Source organism: Poromitra crassiceps (assembly GCF_964638095.1).
Source record: "Poromitra crassiceps genome assembly, chromosome: 11".
Lineage (NCBI taxonomy): Eukaryota > Metazoa > Chordata > Actinopteri > Beryciformes > Melamphaidae > Poromitra > Poromitra crassiceps.
In genome coordinates, this window is record NC_139643.1 from 35,714,419 (window position 1) to 35,729,876 (window position 15,458).

Sequence of the window (15,458 nt, forward strand, 5' to 3'; positions counted from 1 at the left end):
TTATATGCTCAAATTGGGGGTAACTTGTGTATAATGTCCTAATGTGCATCTGTAATCAAACGTGAATACAATATCTAATTCAATGTACTGATTCATTGTATTCAATGAGCTATATGTAGAAGAGACAGTCTGGCTTGAGAGACTAACAGGAAGTGTTTACCTGTGACAGTCTCGCTTGCGAGACTAACAGGAACCTAGTCTGACTCATAGTGAGTCTAGGTTTGACCAAGCGAGTCAGACTAGTTTGAGCAGGTAAAACGGCCGACATTTTGAACAGGAAGTCGTGACACAATGGGTCAAGAGGGCGGGGCTACATACGGTGAATAAGGTGAGAAATGTGCAATTTTCTTTTGTTTTATTACATTACTAGCAGAATAGCTGTGCAGTGTATCGGGCTCTGCACCGCAGCCATTGTGCAGCATCGCAATTAATCACCACTAATTACCTCATTTAAAAATCTGGCTCCAGTAGGTCACCAGCAGGGGTGCTCTTTACACTTCATGTAAGATTCAGCGCCATCGCACATAAAATGGCATAGCTGTGGCCGAACACAATTTCCACCCACCCATCCACTCACTCACAGAGAGTTTGCATTCTTATTAGGATTATCACATTATCAGCAAGATCATCTCTCCATGTGTATGTGCATGTGTGTGGTGTGTGTGTGTGTGTGTGTGTGTGTGTGTGTGTGTGTGTGCGTGCGTGCATGTGTCTGTGTGTGTGTGTGTGTGTGTGTGTGTGTGTGTGTGTGTGTGTGTGTGTGTGTGTGTTTGTACTCACGTGTTGTTGATGATATGAAACTTCTCTCCCTTCTGGAAAGTGAGGTCATCTTCAGTGCGAGCGTCATAGTCATACAGAGCTATGAAGAGAGTGACTCCACCACCTACACACACACACACACACACACACACACACACACTTGCGGTTAAACGTGTCTCTGTGTGTCTTAGCTTGTCTTTGTGTGATGTCCTGTGCGATGTGTGATGTCCTGTGCGATGTGCGTGTGTGTTTCTATTGTTTCTACATGTTTGTGTCTTTTTTAAAGGGTTTTCTCCCACACTCTCTCATTTGTACTTGGCCAATTCACCCTGCTGCCCCGGTCATTGCTCCACCCCCTCTGACGATCTGGGGAGAGCCACAGACTAGCACATGCTTCCTCCGACACATATGCAGTCACCAGCCGCTAATCTTCACTTGAAAGCAAGGAGTTTCACCAGCAGGACATTAGCGGATGGGAGGATCACACTATTCCATCCCAGTTCCCCTCCCACCCGAACAGGCTCCCCGACTGACCAGAGGAGGCACTAGTGCAGCGAGCAGGACTCATACCCCACCGGCTTCCCACCCGCTGACACGGCCAATTGTGTTTGTGTAACGTCTGACCAAGCCGGAAGTACTGCTGCTGGGTATTGAACCCGGGTCTCACCTCTACACACCCAGACATCCTGCTGGGCTTATCCAGTTATTCACTTCTATGTTGGTGTGTAGAATTAGAAGACAAAAAGAAGAAAAATGGTCCTTGCCAAAAACCAACATTCAAATTAATTCCTACATTTGTTCTCTACAATGTGTAAATGTGAGATGTACGATGTGACAAATCCCATTGCAGCATAATGTAGTTAAGATAGTTTCCTACAATACTGTTTTCTGATGTTGGTGATGAATGTTGCTACAATGCAGAAATCGTAATTGGTTATTTGTAAAAGACAGATTGCTTTGTTCAAATGTCTCTGTTACAAAGACTGTTCATTTTGTATCAGAACCTATCATTCAGTAAGGATAACCATAATCACATTACGAGACATGCTACTGTAGGTCATTTTACTCTACCGATTGTAAGGACAAATACTATCAACAGAACAGTCATGTACAGAGCTATGTATGAATGGAATTCACTTCCTGGACACATGACACAAGTAAACAGTAAAACTAGATTTAAAGTACTACTCAAACAGTATCTTCTGAATAGAGAATTGATAAATAACTTTATCGTAGTCGTACTTGTGATGCCGGGTCGTAGCTGTGTGCTGGCACTGGGGAAGAGGGTGTTGGGGGAGAAGCCCTTGTTGAAGTCGGGGATGGTGGGGTCGGCAGAGTAACGAGCTGGAGTCAAGGCTGTGGACACGCCCCCATCTAGGTTGCTAGGAGACAGATCCGGAACATCTACTGGTGCTGCTTTGCCGGCCTTTTTCTGCTTGCAACAGGCACACCCCATAATAACCAGCACGGAGACGGTCTCTAGGGAAGCCAAGGGGGTTAACGTTATCATCTGTGACTTTTTCACACAAATAAATGTCCATTTGGCTACTCTCTGGTCACCAATCGAGACAATACATTAGTGATTCAATCTATAGCCAGTTTGAGTGCAAAACACAGAAGGAATGACTGTTTAACACCAAACGTGTCGCCAAAATCAAGAAAAACAAGACCCTTTTATCCTTTTTTATATCATAACCACAGTAATTAATCTGTCTCCTCCATCTACATGAAAATGAAACTTCCGGGCTCCAAAGTCATGGTTGAAGAAACTGCAAGCTGTGAAACATGTAAGCATCACGCATGGGGGGAGGGCGTGCAGTAGTCCAGTGAGAAGTGTGAAGAGAGAAGTGTTCCAGTGACCAGTTATAAACTTTTAAACTCATAAAACTTTACTTCCCTATGGAGGGAGGGGGAGGGGGGGTAATAATAATGAGGTGGAGAATGGAAGGAAGTTCACTTTTCTCACCTGATGTCTTCCTCTGTCAGATCATCTGTCAATCACCATCGCCCCTGGAAACAGCGAGGGAGAGAGAGAGAGAGAGAGAGAGGCAGAGACGTGAGTGACAAGGCTTGAGAGCGGTGATGAGTGAGAGAAATGGAGTGACGTGTGAAGGGAGAGCGAGGGAGACAGAGAAGTGAGAGAAGGAGAGAGTGAGACAGCGAGGGGAAGGGGAGACAAACAGAGATGCTGTGAGGTTAGCCACTTCCCCTTTTTGCTTTGCATCAGTTCAAGAGGGGGGGACGCTGTCATTCACCCCGGTCAACAGCTGTGTGTGTGTGTGTGTGTGTGTGTGTGTGTGTGTGTGTGTGTGTGTGTGTGTGTGTGTGTGTCTGTGTGTGTGTGTGTGCACGTGTGTGTTTAGGTTTGTGGTGACGAAACAGTGGAGTCTTAAATGTCATTAGACAAGACTAGTCACTGGCTATGTGCAATGCATTTGCATCCAAACAGTGTGTGTGTGTGTGTGTGTGTGTGTGTGTGTGTGTGTGTGTGTGTGTGTGTGTGTGTGTGTTTATGCAATCCTGACTTCCAGTTTTGATAGAACCACACTGTTTCAATAGAAGGGTGTTGACAAAGCAAATGTTGAAGTCAAGAGGAAACAGCACTAAGAGATTTTAATTGTACAGAGACATTTTAATTATGCCGGACTCTACACTCCGCTTTTAACGGCTCAAAGGCCACCAGACCCGTGTGTGTGTGTGTGTGTGTGTGTGTGTGTGTGTGTGTGTGTGTGTGTGTGTGTGTGTGTGTGTGTGTGTGTGTGAGAGAGAGAGCGGAGACAGAGACAGAGACACAGAGAGAGAGAGAGAGAGAGAGAGAGAGAGAGAGAGAGAGTGAGAGACATTGAAACATATTTTTACAGTGAAATACACCCTGCTGCACACTCACACCTGGGGGCTTCCCAGTGCGACCTCAGTCTACTGAACAGCTGTACTGGAGCCACTGCGGGTTCAATCAGTGCCTTGCTCATGGGCGCTGAGCACTGAGCGGGGGGTGGGTGCCTGCCGCTCCGTCACTTTCCCCACCTGAAAGTTCCCAGCAGGGCCTGGGGATTCGAACCGGCCACCCCCACGTACAACTATGGAATGTGAGGGAAGTTAGTCACTCAGGAAGAACAACACAGGTTGAAGCAGCGAGCTACAAGACACACAAACGCACTTCACTTTCGTTCTGAGCCGACGGATGGAAGGAACGCCGTCTGTGGACGTCTGAGAAGATAAATGTCCGGTTCTCCTGTTCCAGCCACGCCCCAAATTCCCCCGGATGATTCCTCAAAAACCAAAAGTAACAATAGCTATTATGGGCTAAATCCAAAACAGTCTGTTGCTTACTGCTCGCTCAGAGCAAAATATGCAAAAATGTCACACGCACACAAGCACTCGCACGCGCGCGCACACTCACTCACACACACACACACACACACACACACACACACACACACACACACACACACACACACACACACACACACACACACACAATCTGCTCCACCATCAGGAGAGCTACAGGAAGTTAGCCCTGTTAGAGTTTCCTGTCCACCCCTCTGATGGCTCCCCCCTTTTCCTGGAAACTGAGGACAGAGTCCATATACACACACACACACACACACACACACACACACACACACACACACACACACACACACACACACACACACACACACACACACACACACACTCACACACACACACCTTGTGTGTAGCTGTTTTTCTCTCCTGGCTTTCCCTCCTCCCTGCCTACACGCCTCCAACAATAACCTTTTACATTCCCTCTTTTCACCCTAGCTTTCATTGGAGCAGATCCACAGCCTTTCTCTCTCCCTCTCTCCCTCTCTCTCCCCCTCTCACTCTCTCCCTCCCCCGCTCTCCCTCTCCCCCTCTTTCTCCCGCTCGCTCTCTCTCCCCCCCTCTCTCTCCCTCTCTCTCCCCCCTCTCTCTCCCTCTCTCCCTCCCTGAGAGGAGAGCAGGAGTGGGTATAAAGGAAGCCTCTTGCCTTTCATCTCCATCTTTCTTCTTGCCTCTCTCATCTCTTCTTTCTCAGCTTTCCTCAGACTGGCAGAAGACCAGAGACACGATCTGCACAACAACAGGGATGTGTATTCAGACAGACACACAGACAGACACACACACACACACACACACACACACACACACACACACACACACACACACACACACACACACACACACACACACACACACACACACACACACACACACACACACACACACACACACGACACTGTTTGTAGGGCGGCACTCTAGCCATTGTTCTCCACTGGGTTCCTGTTGACCATATCCTCTCTCTCTCTCTCTCTTCTCCTAACAATTCATTTGAACTGTAACTGTGTTCACACAAACAATAAGCCCTGATGAAATCAAAACACGTTCCAACCCAGCAGTCACACATGCACGCAACACACACACACGCACACACACACACACACACACACACACACACACACACACACACACACACACACACACACACACACAGTCAGGGGCGACTCGGAAAATAATTCAGGCCGGGCATTAGATACCAAGCAGGCCAGGCCGATACGGGCCGACGCGCGAAAAATTTGGGCCGTTTGAAGCCCAATTTGGGCCGTTTGAAGCCCAATTTGGGCCGTTTGAAGCCAGATTTGGGTCGTTTGAAGCATGATTTGGGCCGTTTGAAGCCCAATTTGGGCCGTTTGAAGCCCAATTTGGGCCGAGTCCAATTTTACAATGAGATGCACCCACTTTAACCCTGAATAAAGTAATAAAACCACTAGTAAACCAGTAGGCGGTGCCTGGCCTGCTGTTCAGTGAGTGGCCTGACTGCGGGCACCAAAAAAAAAAAAAAAAAAGAAATCTCAGGCCAGGCCAGGCCACCGGGCATTTGCCCGACGTGCCCGATTATGCAGTCCGCGCCTGCACACAGTACATGGCCCACTGGAGAAAAGCTTGAGCAAGGAAGCATGCAGACAGACCTAAAGATGCAAATGCACACATTCAATACTGACACAAAGATCTGCAAAAGTACACAGAAGGACACACAGACAGACAGTTAGACGCACGCACGCACAGTCTCACACACACACACACACACACACACACACACACACACACACACACACACACACACACACCACACACACACACACACACACACACACACTCACTCACTCACTCACACACACACACACACACACACACACACACACACACGCACAGTGTACATATGAGTAATAATAGGATTGCTAAAAAGAGAGAATGCACAAATGCAGAAGAGTATTATAGTATAAAGGGCAGTGCAAGCATGTGTCAAATACACCAGCATAATGAAGTACTGTGTCAAATGCAAAAGTCCCAGGCACATGCGGGGAAAAAAATCAAAGATGCGTTAAAAAATAACAAACATTACACTTTCTAAATCTTAAAAACAAATCCTATAAAGAACATTCTGCTGCCTAAGACTTTTTCAGTATCCTCTTAGTACAAGTCTGAGTAGTATTAAAAGCAGAAACACATCACAGCAGCATCCACCCTGTTACCCTGCCACCTACTGGCACATGACAGTCATCTCTGTCGCATGACTGACTGTATGTATGACCAGGCTAAAATTTTGGTGACTAATCACACCGCAGTAATAGCACATACCAGTGAATTTAACAAGTGTTGAGTTCCCTTCTCGAAACCAATGAATACAACCAGACATATGCAATACATGCTATCTCTCTCTCTCTCACTCTCTCTCTCTCTCTCTCACACACACACACACAAACACACACACGCACACACACACACACACACACACACACACACACACACACACACACACACATGCACACACACACACACACACCCACACACACACACACACACACACACACACACACACACACATCACACACACAGACAAGTCAATATAACTGTGACATTTTGGAAGGACGAAGATACGATAGGAATTGTTTTCCTTGTGTATACCCTAAACTGAACAGACCAACTATACATTGTATTGAACATGCCTGTCAGTCCTATTCACTTTATGCAGAAGAGACCATCTGGCTTGAGAGACTAACAGGAAGTGCAAATACAATCGGAAGTTCCGGTTGTGTTTACACTTCCTGTGACTCATAAACCTAGTCTGACTCATAATGTGAGTCAAACTAGGTTTGACCAGGTGAGTCAGACTAGTTTGAGCAGGTAAAACAGCCGGTATTTTGAACAGGAAGTCATGATACAATGGGTCAAGTGGGCGGGGCTACATAAAGTGAATATATATCACTGCCGTCCATTATGTCGCATCCAAATATGTGGCCTTTCACCTCGTCTATTTGCGTTGTTCTGTTAATGTGGTCAAACTGCCGATCTTTCGGAAAAGACTAAAGACTCACCTTTTCAGGCTCCATCTGGGCCCTTCTTGAACTAACTTCTTTCTCTCTCTAAAAATAAATAAAAAATAAATAAAACCTAAACTAACCTAAACTAAACTTGTACCACTATTCCTATCAGAAGTTGTAGTTGTCATAGACTGTGTTGCATAGTTGATTGCTCTATTGCTGACAAAAATGTGTTATTGTAAGTCGCTTTGGATAAAAGCGTCTGCCAAATGACGTAATGTAAATGTAAATGTCAAACGATTGACAAAATGACAAAGTCACGATTTCTCAACTCGAAGTAGCCTTCATTAAATGTCTCTTTCTTCTTCTGCCAGGCTCAAACAGATTTCGTAAGAGTGACCAAACGTACGACTTTGTGACTTTCTAGTCATTCTGACTCTGCGACTCAATTTCTACCATTACAATATAAAGCTCATTTACCTGACCGCTGTCTGTTGGCTGGCAAATGTATATAGAGAAGTTATTTTAATACTGTGTGAAACAAAAGCTGCTTCCTCTGCTGCAAAGATCTGTGGTATAGATTTGTGATAGGCCTGCCCTCAACTAGGTCCTCATAGACCACACGCACAAGGAAGGACATATATCTAGTGAAGATACAAGGAAGGACATATATCTAGTGAAGATACAAGGAAGGACATATATCTAGTGAAGATACTTGTCAAACTTGTCAAACGGACTCTCAAACCTCATATTCCTGCCAGTCGGTAAAGAGCAGGCTGCTCCAGGACAACATCCTGATGAAAAGTGTACGGTACATTTGTCCACTCTAAACAATACAGGCAGGCACATAACTTGTGCCAGCACATAACTTGTGACAGACAGCACATAACTTGTGACAGCACATAACTTGTGGCAGCACATAACTTGTGACAGCACATAACTTGTGACAGCACACACTCTGTCCTGCATATAAACTCACAATAACATCACCCTCCATCACCACACTCACAAACATCCAGATCACAGTGACACACCCTTTCCTGCCCAGTGCCTGCAGATAAGCTGCTCCCAGCGGGGAATTCATAGCAGGAACACAGCGCGATGCACGCACGCACGCAAACGCACACGCACACACACACGCACACACACACACACACAAACACACACACACACACACACACACACACACACACACACACACACACACACACACACACACACACACACATACACACACCATTGACTGTATACACACATTTGAATTCTTTATTTGCTTCCACAAATTATATTAAAATGACAGGGAATCAAATATAACGCGTCCGTTAGACAGTTCAGGGGCACCTAAGGGCTAATGTACACCGCCTCCGGGACAGATGCGGTACGGCTCCGGTATATACGGCTGCGAACAGACCCACACTCATGTAATCTGTCAGACGTATGCGGGATCCGACAAAAATAGAACAGGTGCGTAATTTTTCCGTACCGCATGTATCACCCATCTATTAACATGGGCGAGAGTCGATCCGGCAGTTTTGCCGGGTCCGCAACGCAGCCGTAACACATCTGGTGTACATTGCCTGTAAGGCTACACATAGCACCTTCTCCTCCACACAGCCAGGCTGCCTATGACAGCTGAAACAGAGCAATAATTGGCAAACTGTTTGGCTGTTTGACACACACACACACACACACACACACACACACACACACACACACACACACACAATTGTTCAGTTCTTTGAGTCTCTGTAGCCTACTTTTGCAACAGTTCTCTGTCACGTTTAGAGTTTCTCCACTCCTCAGTCGCCTCTGTTGTTTCTCCAGCACTCTTTCCCTCCTTACCTTTCTTTCGTGTCTGGTACTCTCTCTCTCTCTCACTCTCTCTCTCTCCCTTCGTTAGCAGGAAGCACCACAGGATGCAGAGTGTGAGTGGAGCAGGAGTGATAGGACAATGGGAAGCAAGTTGTCACTGAACCCTTACACACATAACACACACACACACACACACACACACACACACACACACACACACACACACACACACACACACACACACACACACACACACACACACACACACACACACACACACACAGAAAGGAGAGGGAGAGGGGGGGCAGTGGAAAAGTAAGGTGCCTCGGCCATTGGGACGTCCTGTTTCCAAATTATGTCATCACATCCTTTTGTAGATATAGAGGATGAGGAGTGGGGGGGCATACAGTAGATTGAGTATTACATGAAGTGAAGTCAGGTGAGGGGTTCGTGCGTGGTCAAAGGTTACAGTCTAAATCTGTTTCTGTAAGCTATGAGTTGGGGTCAAAATGTTTCAAGGGGCTGTTTCTGATGGGTCCCACCCACCACAGCAAGAGGCTAAATTTGCTGCATCTGTGTCCTAGACTGAAAAATTTTGGAGCCCCTGGTCTGAATGATTGAGTCACCCAACGGTGTTTTAGGATGCTAACAGTGCTAACAGTGGGCTACAGGCATCTTGGGTCCTTCAGGCATTGGCCGAGCAGGCACAGCACTCAGCTGTACAGTGGGAAAGCAGCGTCCACTGCAACCCCCCCCCCCCCCCCCCCCCCCATCATTTTAGAGCCACGCCCTTTCCTTCCTGCCCAGCCCCGAGGCTAAAGACAGGAAGTGACCTTGTAAAGAAACAGGAAGTGATGAAGTCCGTCCTTGGATTGCCTGATCACATTTCTGTCTCTCTCCGTCCCGCAGAATTCCACGATGACTCCCCCACCCAGTCACACAGCCCCCTCCCTTCTGATCAGTCAGGAAACACAGATCTGGGTTAGCTGTGGCTGTGGGCCACCATGACAGCAAGGAGAAGGTCTGACCATCCAACTTACACCCATCAAGACAATATGACACAGGACTAAGCTTTTAACTTGGAGACCCATCAAGACCTATAATATTGATATGAATGTGCATACACATGGTTATCAAATTATATACAAAACAGGGAACAGTATTTATCTGCCAATAGCTGGTCTTCAGGAAGATCTAGAATGATTTGTGGTGTTCCCCAAGGATCAATACTTGGGCCTTGATTGTTTTTAATTTACAAACTTTACCTTGCTGCTGCATCTTCTAATGTACTCCCTTTACTTTTTTGCTGACAATACCAATTTAATGGTATTCAGCTTAACAAACTGTCCTTAAATATATATATATATTTTAAATATAACTTCATGATATTCATTAGAAAGAAATATTGAGAATTTGAATTGGAAAAAACACATTCATTTTAGAGTACTCCTTGAGGGTACCCTGCAAAATGAATGCTCTTGTTTTGGTTTATGTACTTTTTACCGTATCCTGTTTTGTTTGACCTGTTGTCTGTTAACATGTAACTACTGTAATTGTTCTTATTGTAACAGGGCTCCCTTGAAAATGAGAGCTTGCTCTCAAGGGCGTCCCCTGTATAAATAAAGGTTAAATAAATAAAATAAATAAATTAATCTCGTCTGTAATAAAATAATTAAATCAATTGGTATCATCAGAAAAATAGGTTGGTTAATCAATCATGTCTCTTAACCTTTACTCGTTTGATTTACCCATACCTCTTTTATGGAAATATCATATGGGCAAGTACATATATCTCCAATCTTAACAGAATTCATATCATACAAAAAGGGTTGGCTACATTCTCTAACAAATTCGGACCATCAGCTCCTCTTAAAAAAACTCAAAATACTCCCCATACGTGACATCAACACACTTCATGTCTGCACCTTTGTCTATAAATGCCTACACACACCTGTCTCTCTCCCTGCACCATGTAGGTTATACTATAAACATAATACAAGACACACAGATCACATTCACCCCCTACTGTCACACTACGAAGAAGCCATTTTCAATACACTATGCCATTATTATGGAACACTCATATCAATATTGCCAAACAAGCATGATCTCTTACAGTAACTCCTTCAAATCCAAACTCAAAATCTCCCTGATGAGTCATAGGCTGGTAAGCCAGCCGGTCACGTGAACTCACATTTCATTTCGTTCTGCGGGACCGTCTGGCCTCAAGCCCTCGGAGGGCTTTAGCAGAAACTGCAAAGCGGACGAGCCAATCAGCGACTGCGCTCAGTGCCCTGTGATTGACAGCACAAATTGGCCAATCAGGGACAGGCCGACGCTGTAGCAAACATGGCGGCTTCCGAAGTAACGTTAACGTTAGTATAAACACAGCCATAAGTGAAGTTATTGCAGAAATAGACTCAATAACAACAATTAAACAAGAGCAAGAGTATGCAATTGTGGAGTTTCTCGGCGGAAAATACGTTTACGTTTTCGCTCTTCCTCTGACTGGATTTGGCAAAAATCATTTACAGCAGATTCAGCCATAACGCTACTTCGCTAGCTTGCTAATGTTGCTACATGCTAATGTGGCTGGCTGAACACTGAACAGCGCACTGTGAATGACGTCAATTGTTTTGTTTTACGCTGATTGGCTGAAGGCATTTGTCTGTCAACGCAACTACTCCCACCTATGCTCCCGCCTCTGCAAGCACTGGGTGAAAGCTTCACGCCAGACGGTCCCGCAGAACGAAATGAAATGTGAGTTCACGTGACCGGATGGTTTACCAGGATAGATGAGTCAGACACACATAGGCTTCACATCACTAGCTTTAGCCACAAGTCACAAGTGTTGTGTTCTTTTTCACACATAAAGCACAGTCCAGTTTTTAGGTGGAATGTAATGGTATTAAGTTACAAGAAAAATGTTGTGTAACGTATCTGGGAAGTCAATTGGATGACGAATGAAACTATGGCTCTCTCTGTTATTGGGAAAATTCACTGAAGAACAAAGTATTTGTCAAGAATATCTGAATTCCTGGACAAGAAGACCATGAAGACTTTAGCCACTTCTTTAATTCAATGTCACTATGACTACACCTACACCTGTATATCCTGGTATAACAAAAAAGATCCTGGATATGGTTTGTTACAATAGTGTTAGCTCAAATGCTAATGTTAAACAGTATGTGGATGGACAATGCTAACACCATTAGCGCCATGTTCTGGGATGTACAGTAAAATAATAAAAACACAGATTTGGGTGGTCTAACCTAACCTAACCAAAAACGTCCGCCTTGTGTATATATATATATATTTTTTCAATTGACCTAGGGGCCACACTGAGTGGGGTCGGGGGCCGCCAGTTTCCCACCCCTGGTCTATAAGATATTGCATGGCCTTTGTCCTGATTATTTTACCAAGTACTTCCAGTCTGTTCAGGACACTCATAGCCTGAACACAAGGGCTAGCATAGCGGGTTTGAGGCTACTCAACCTGAAAAGCAAAGTTGGGAGAAGTACATTCCTCTATACGAGGGCGGGGGGGCAGGAGTGGAACAAGATCCCTAATGAAGTTAAGTCTGCGAACTCTCTGGATGGTTTCAAAAACCTTCTGAAAAAAATCTTGTTGAGTAAGCTACAGTAATATGCTGAAATGATTTTGGAACTTATGTTGGTTCATATCTCCTGTTCTTTTTTATTCTTGACTGTTCTGTTTTGTTTATGATGTTATATGTTGTTTGTCCTGTTGTTATAAGACCAGGGACTATGTTGGAAATAAGTGTTTGCACTTTTACATGTATAGGCCTATCCCTTGGATGTTGTTCTTTGTCCACAATAAAATCAATCAATCAATCAAAGCATATTTGAGTTTTTAGAAAAGCACTATATAAATTAAATGTAGTATTATTATTATTATTATTATTATTATTATTATTATTATTATTATTATTATTATTATTATGATGTCCAGATGCTGTGAGGTTACTGTTTGAACATCTGACCTTTAGTTTTTCCCCCCAGGTCAAATCAAACTGGGCTCTCACTACACAAACCAATCAATCAATTAACTAAATTACTATTGAAATGAGAGTAGGCCTCAGCTCGCCCCATGTGGGTCTTTGGTGGGAAGAGAAAAGCTTCTCATGCACATGTGACCACTGAGGACCTCTGGTTATTTCCACTCTTTCGATAGGCTAATGAAATATGGCCTATTTGATTTCTAAATAGCCAGAGTCAGCCAGGCAGAAGAGTGGAAGTATGGGTGGCCAACCGCACTTGCTCTCACATGCAACTACCCAAACTTCCCTTTCTTTAATGTGTACTCCAAAGTTACCCAATATATTCACCAACACACTGTCAACTGTTCAATTCAAAGTGATCAGCATGCATTTAATGGACCATATTGTGGTGGGATGCTGGCAATAGTCAGTCTAGCTTTGTTGGGTAAAGTTTCAGTCTATTCTTACCTACACAGCCACAGTTCAGACTGAGTCTATGAACTGAGGCACACAACGCAGCCGTCCTCCTTTTAACACACTAGAGCAGGGGTTTTCAATGTCTGAGACTGTGGGCCTCCCCTCAGACAAAACGTGGAAAAAGGCACCCCTCTCACTCAATTCCTGGATGCATATGGGATCATGAATGTGTTATTTGACCCCATAGACACTCAGCATTTGAGCCAAGATGTTGCTGTTTGACATTCAGAGTACACAAGGTACAAAAAAGGAAGGCTTGTTAATGTCTCCCCACAACTACTCTTAACTATCTCTTTAATCACACACATTTAGGCTAATCTATGTGATCACATTTTGATAACTATTATTATTTGTTGACTTCCATTCACTGAGCCTCCCCTGAAACGGTTTGGTGCCCCCTTGGGGAGGCCCGCCTCCCACTTTGAAAACCTCTGCCCTAGAGGTTGGCTAGGCTACTTCATCCACCCATATGAAACAATGAAAAACAAGTAGGCTAAAATTAATATAGCTAAGCTAATATAACTACTTTTCCATTTATGTGCCATCTTTTATAACACAAACATGCCCGTGATCACTGCTCAATTAGCCTATAGGCAGCAGTCCTTCTCAAGACAATCATATTTTTAATAAAACATCCCACCCTATAAATATAATATACAGACACAATATACCAAAAATAAAGCAGACATACCGGACAGAAAAATGTGTCGTGATCCCAGGGGACCGCTGGAGAAGTCAGGGGCACGGGGCGGAGGTGGGTTGTTGCTTGTTGTGGGTGTCCGGTGGCTCTGAGTGGAGCGCACGGAGACCGCCGCGCGCGAGAGAGAGAGAGAGAGAGAGAGAGAGCGAGAGAGAGAGCGAGACAGAGAGCGAGAGAGAGGGACAACCAACACGTGAGCGCGCCGACGTCCGGAAGACTTGGACACTCAAAGCGCGGGCACGTGCCCTTTCTACTGGTAATGATAGCCTTCACGCGACGTAGAGAGAAAACAGAACTAGAAAAGAAAAGTAGGCTATATTTAGGCCTGATGAAAGCAGTGTCAGTAATAACTACAAAAGTCAAATCGTATATATTTTAAGTGCTGATGTCTCGACCAAGTTCACTCTAGTCTACGCCATTGATATGTGGAAGACAGCCTAATAAAGATTAAACATTTTATATCCATAAAAACGGGGAGGGGGGCGCACATCTCAAAGGACACACGCAATAGTAATGTAGGCTAGAAGCAATACATTATTACAAGTAGCCTAGACCTAGAGTAGGCCAAAGTAGGCATAATATGCTGCACAAATGGGCACTTACCTCAGCTTAGTGGGAAACACAAAACAGAAATGTGCTTACTTGGTGTGTGTGTGTGTGTAACTAAGGGTGTGAAGTGGCTCTCGTGACGTGAGAACTAGCCTACAGTACAGGAAGTTTTGAATGGTGTGATATCCGCGAAACAACGGTACAGCAAGACAAGTATCGGGAGGAGAGAGCAGACTAACGGCTTTCTTTTGAAACAGTAATTCATTATTTTTTCCCCTTATCATGGAATCACTGGTCTGTGAAATGTGATTCTGCCATAGGCCTACATCTAAGATCAGCCAGATCATTTTCATCGATAACTACAGATGCATGGTCCTACTCCTCCAAGTCACCTTGAAGAGTGACAGTGTTGCTTCAAGGATAGTCTGTGCTTGACACACACACACACAAATGAACAGGTGTGGTCCTTATCCAAGTCCTTCCAGTCTTTGTCTCCACCTTGTGGTGTTTTTATGTAACTTCTGCTATTCATCAAGCAGTTGGAGCTTGGTTCTAGATCTCAGAATGAATTTGATTTATAAACTAGATTCACCTTGAAGCTACTACAGAAAAAATAATTAAACCTTCAAGTAGTGTATCAGTGGGTCAGTGAGCAAAGGACGGTGCATATCATTTGCTTGCCATGTGTGTTCCTGTGAGCACACATTTGCCCAGTTTAGCAGTAATAACCATAACAAAATCGTATTAAGCAGAATACATTTCCAGACACAACACAGTCTTGATTTTGATAACAAAGTAGCTTTTGTTTTTATTGTATAGAAAAATACAAGTTCTTTTT

At 44.5% G+C, this 15,458-nt stretch overlaps 1 protein-coding gene across 4 annotated transcripts in view; it reads right to left on the reverse strand.

Annotated features, from left to right (window-relative positions):
* yrk (Yes-related kinase) overlaps positions 1-14,155 on the reverse strand; it is a 26,158-nt gene extending 12,003 nt beyond the window's left edge. For 2 of the 4 annotated variants that reach the window (XM_083646732.1, XM_083646729.1), the window contains exons 1-4: positions 14,063-14,155; positions 2,726-2,769; positions 2,002-2,238; positions 781-883 (exon numbers count right to left, since the gene is read on the reverse strand). In XM_083646732.1, coding sequence (XP_083502858.1) covers positions 781-883; positions 2,002-2,215 — 317 coding nt within the window. In that variant the 5' untranslated portion in view covers positions 2,216-2,238; positions 2,726-2,769; positions 14,063-14,155. Of the gene's footprint in view, positions 1-780; positions 884-2,001; positions 2,239-2,725; positions 2,770-8,924; positions 9,022-13,362; positions 13,458-14,062 lie in introns of those variants that run through there. The other 2 variants (XM_083646730.1, XM_083646731.1) reach the window with 2 other exon arrangements.
* Positions 14,156-15,458: the final 1,303 nt, after the last annotated feature.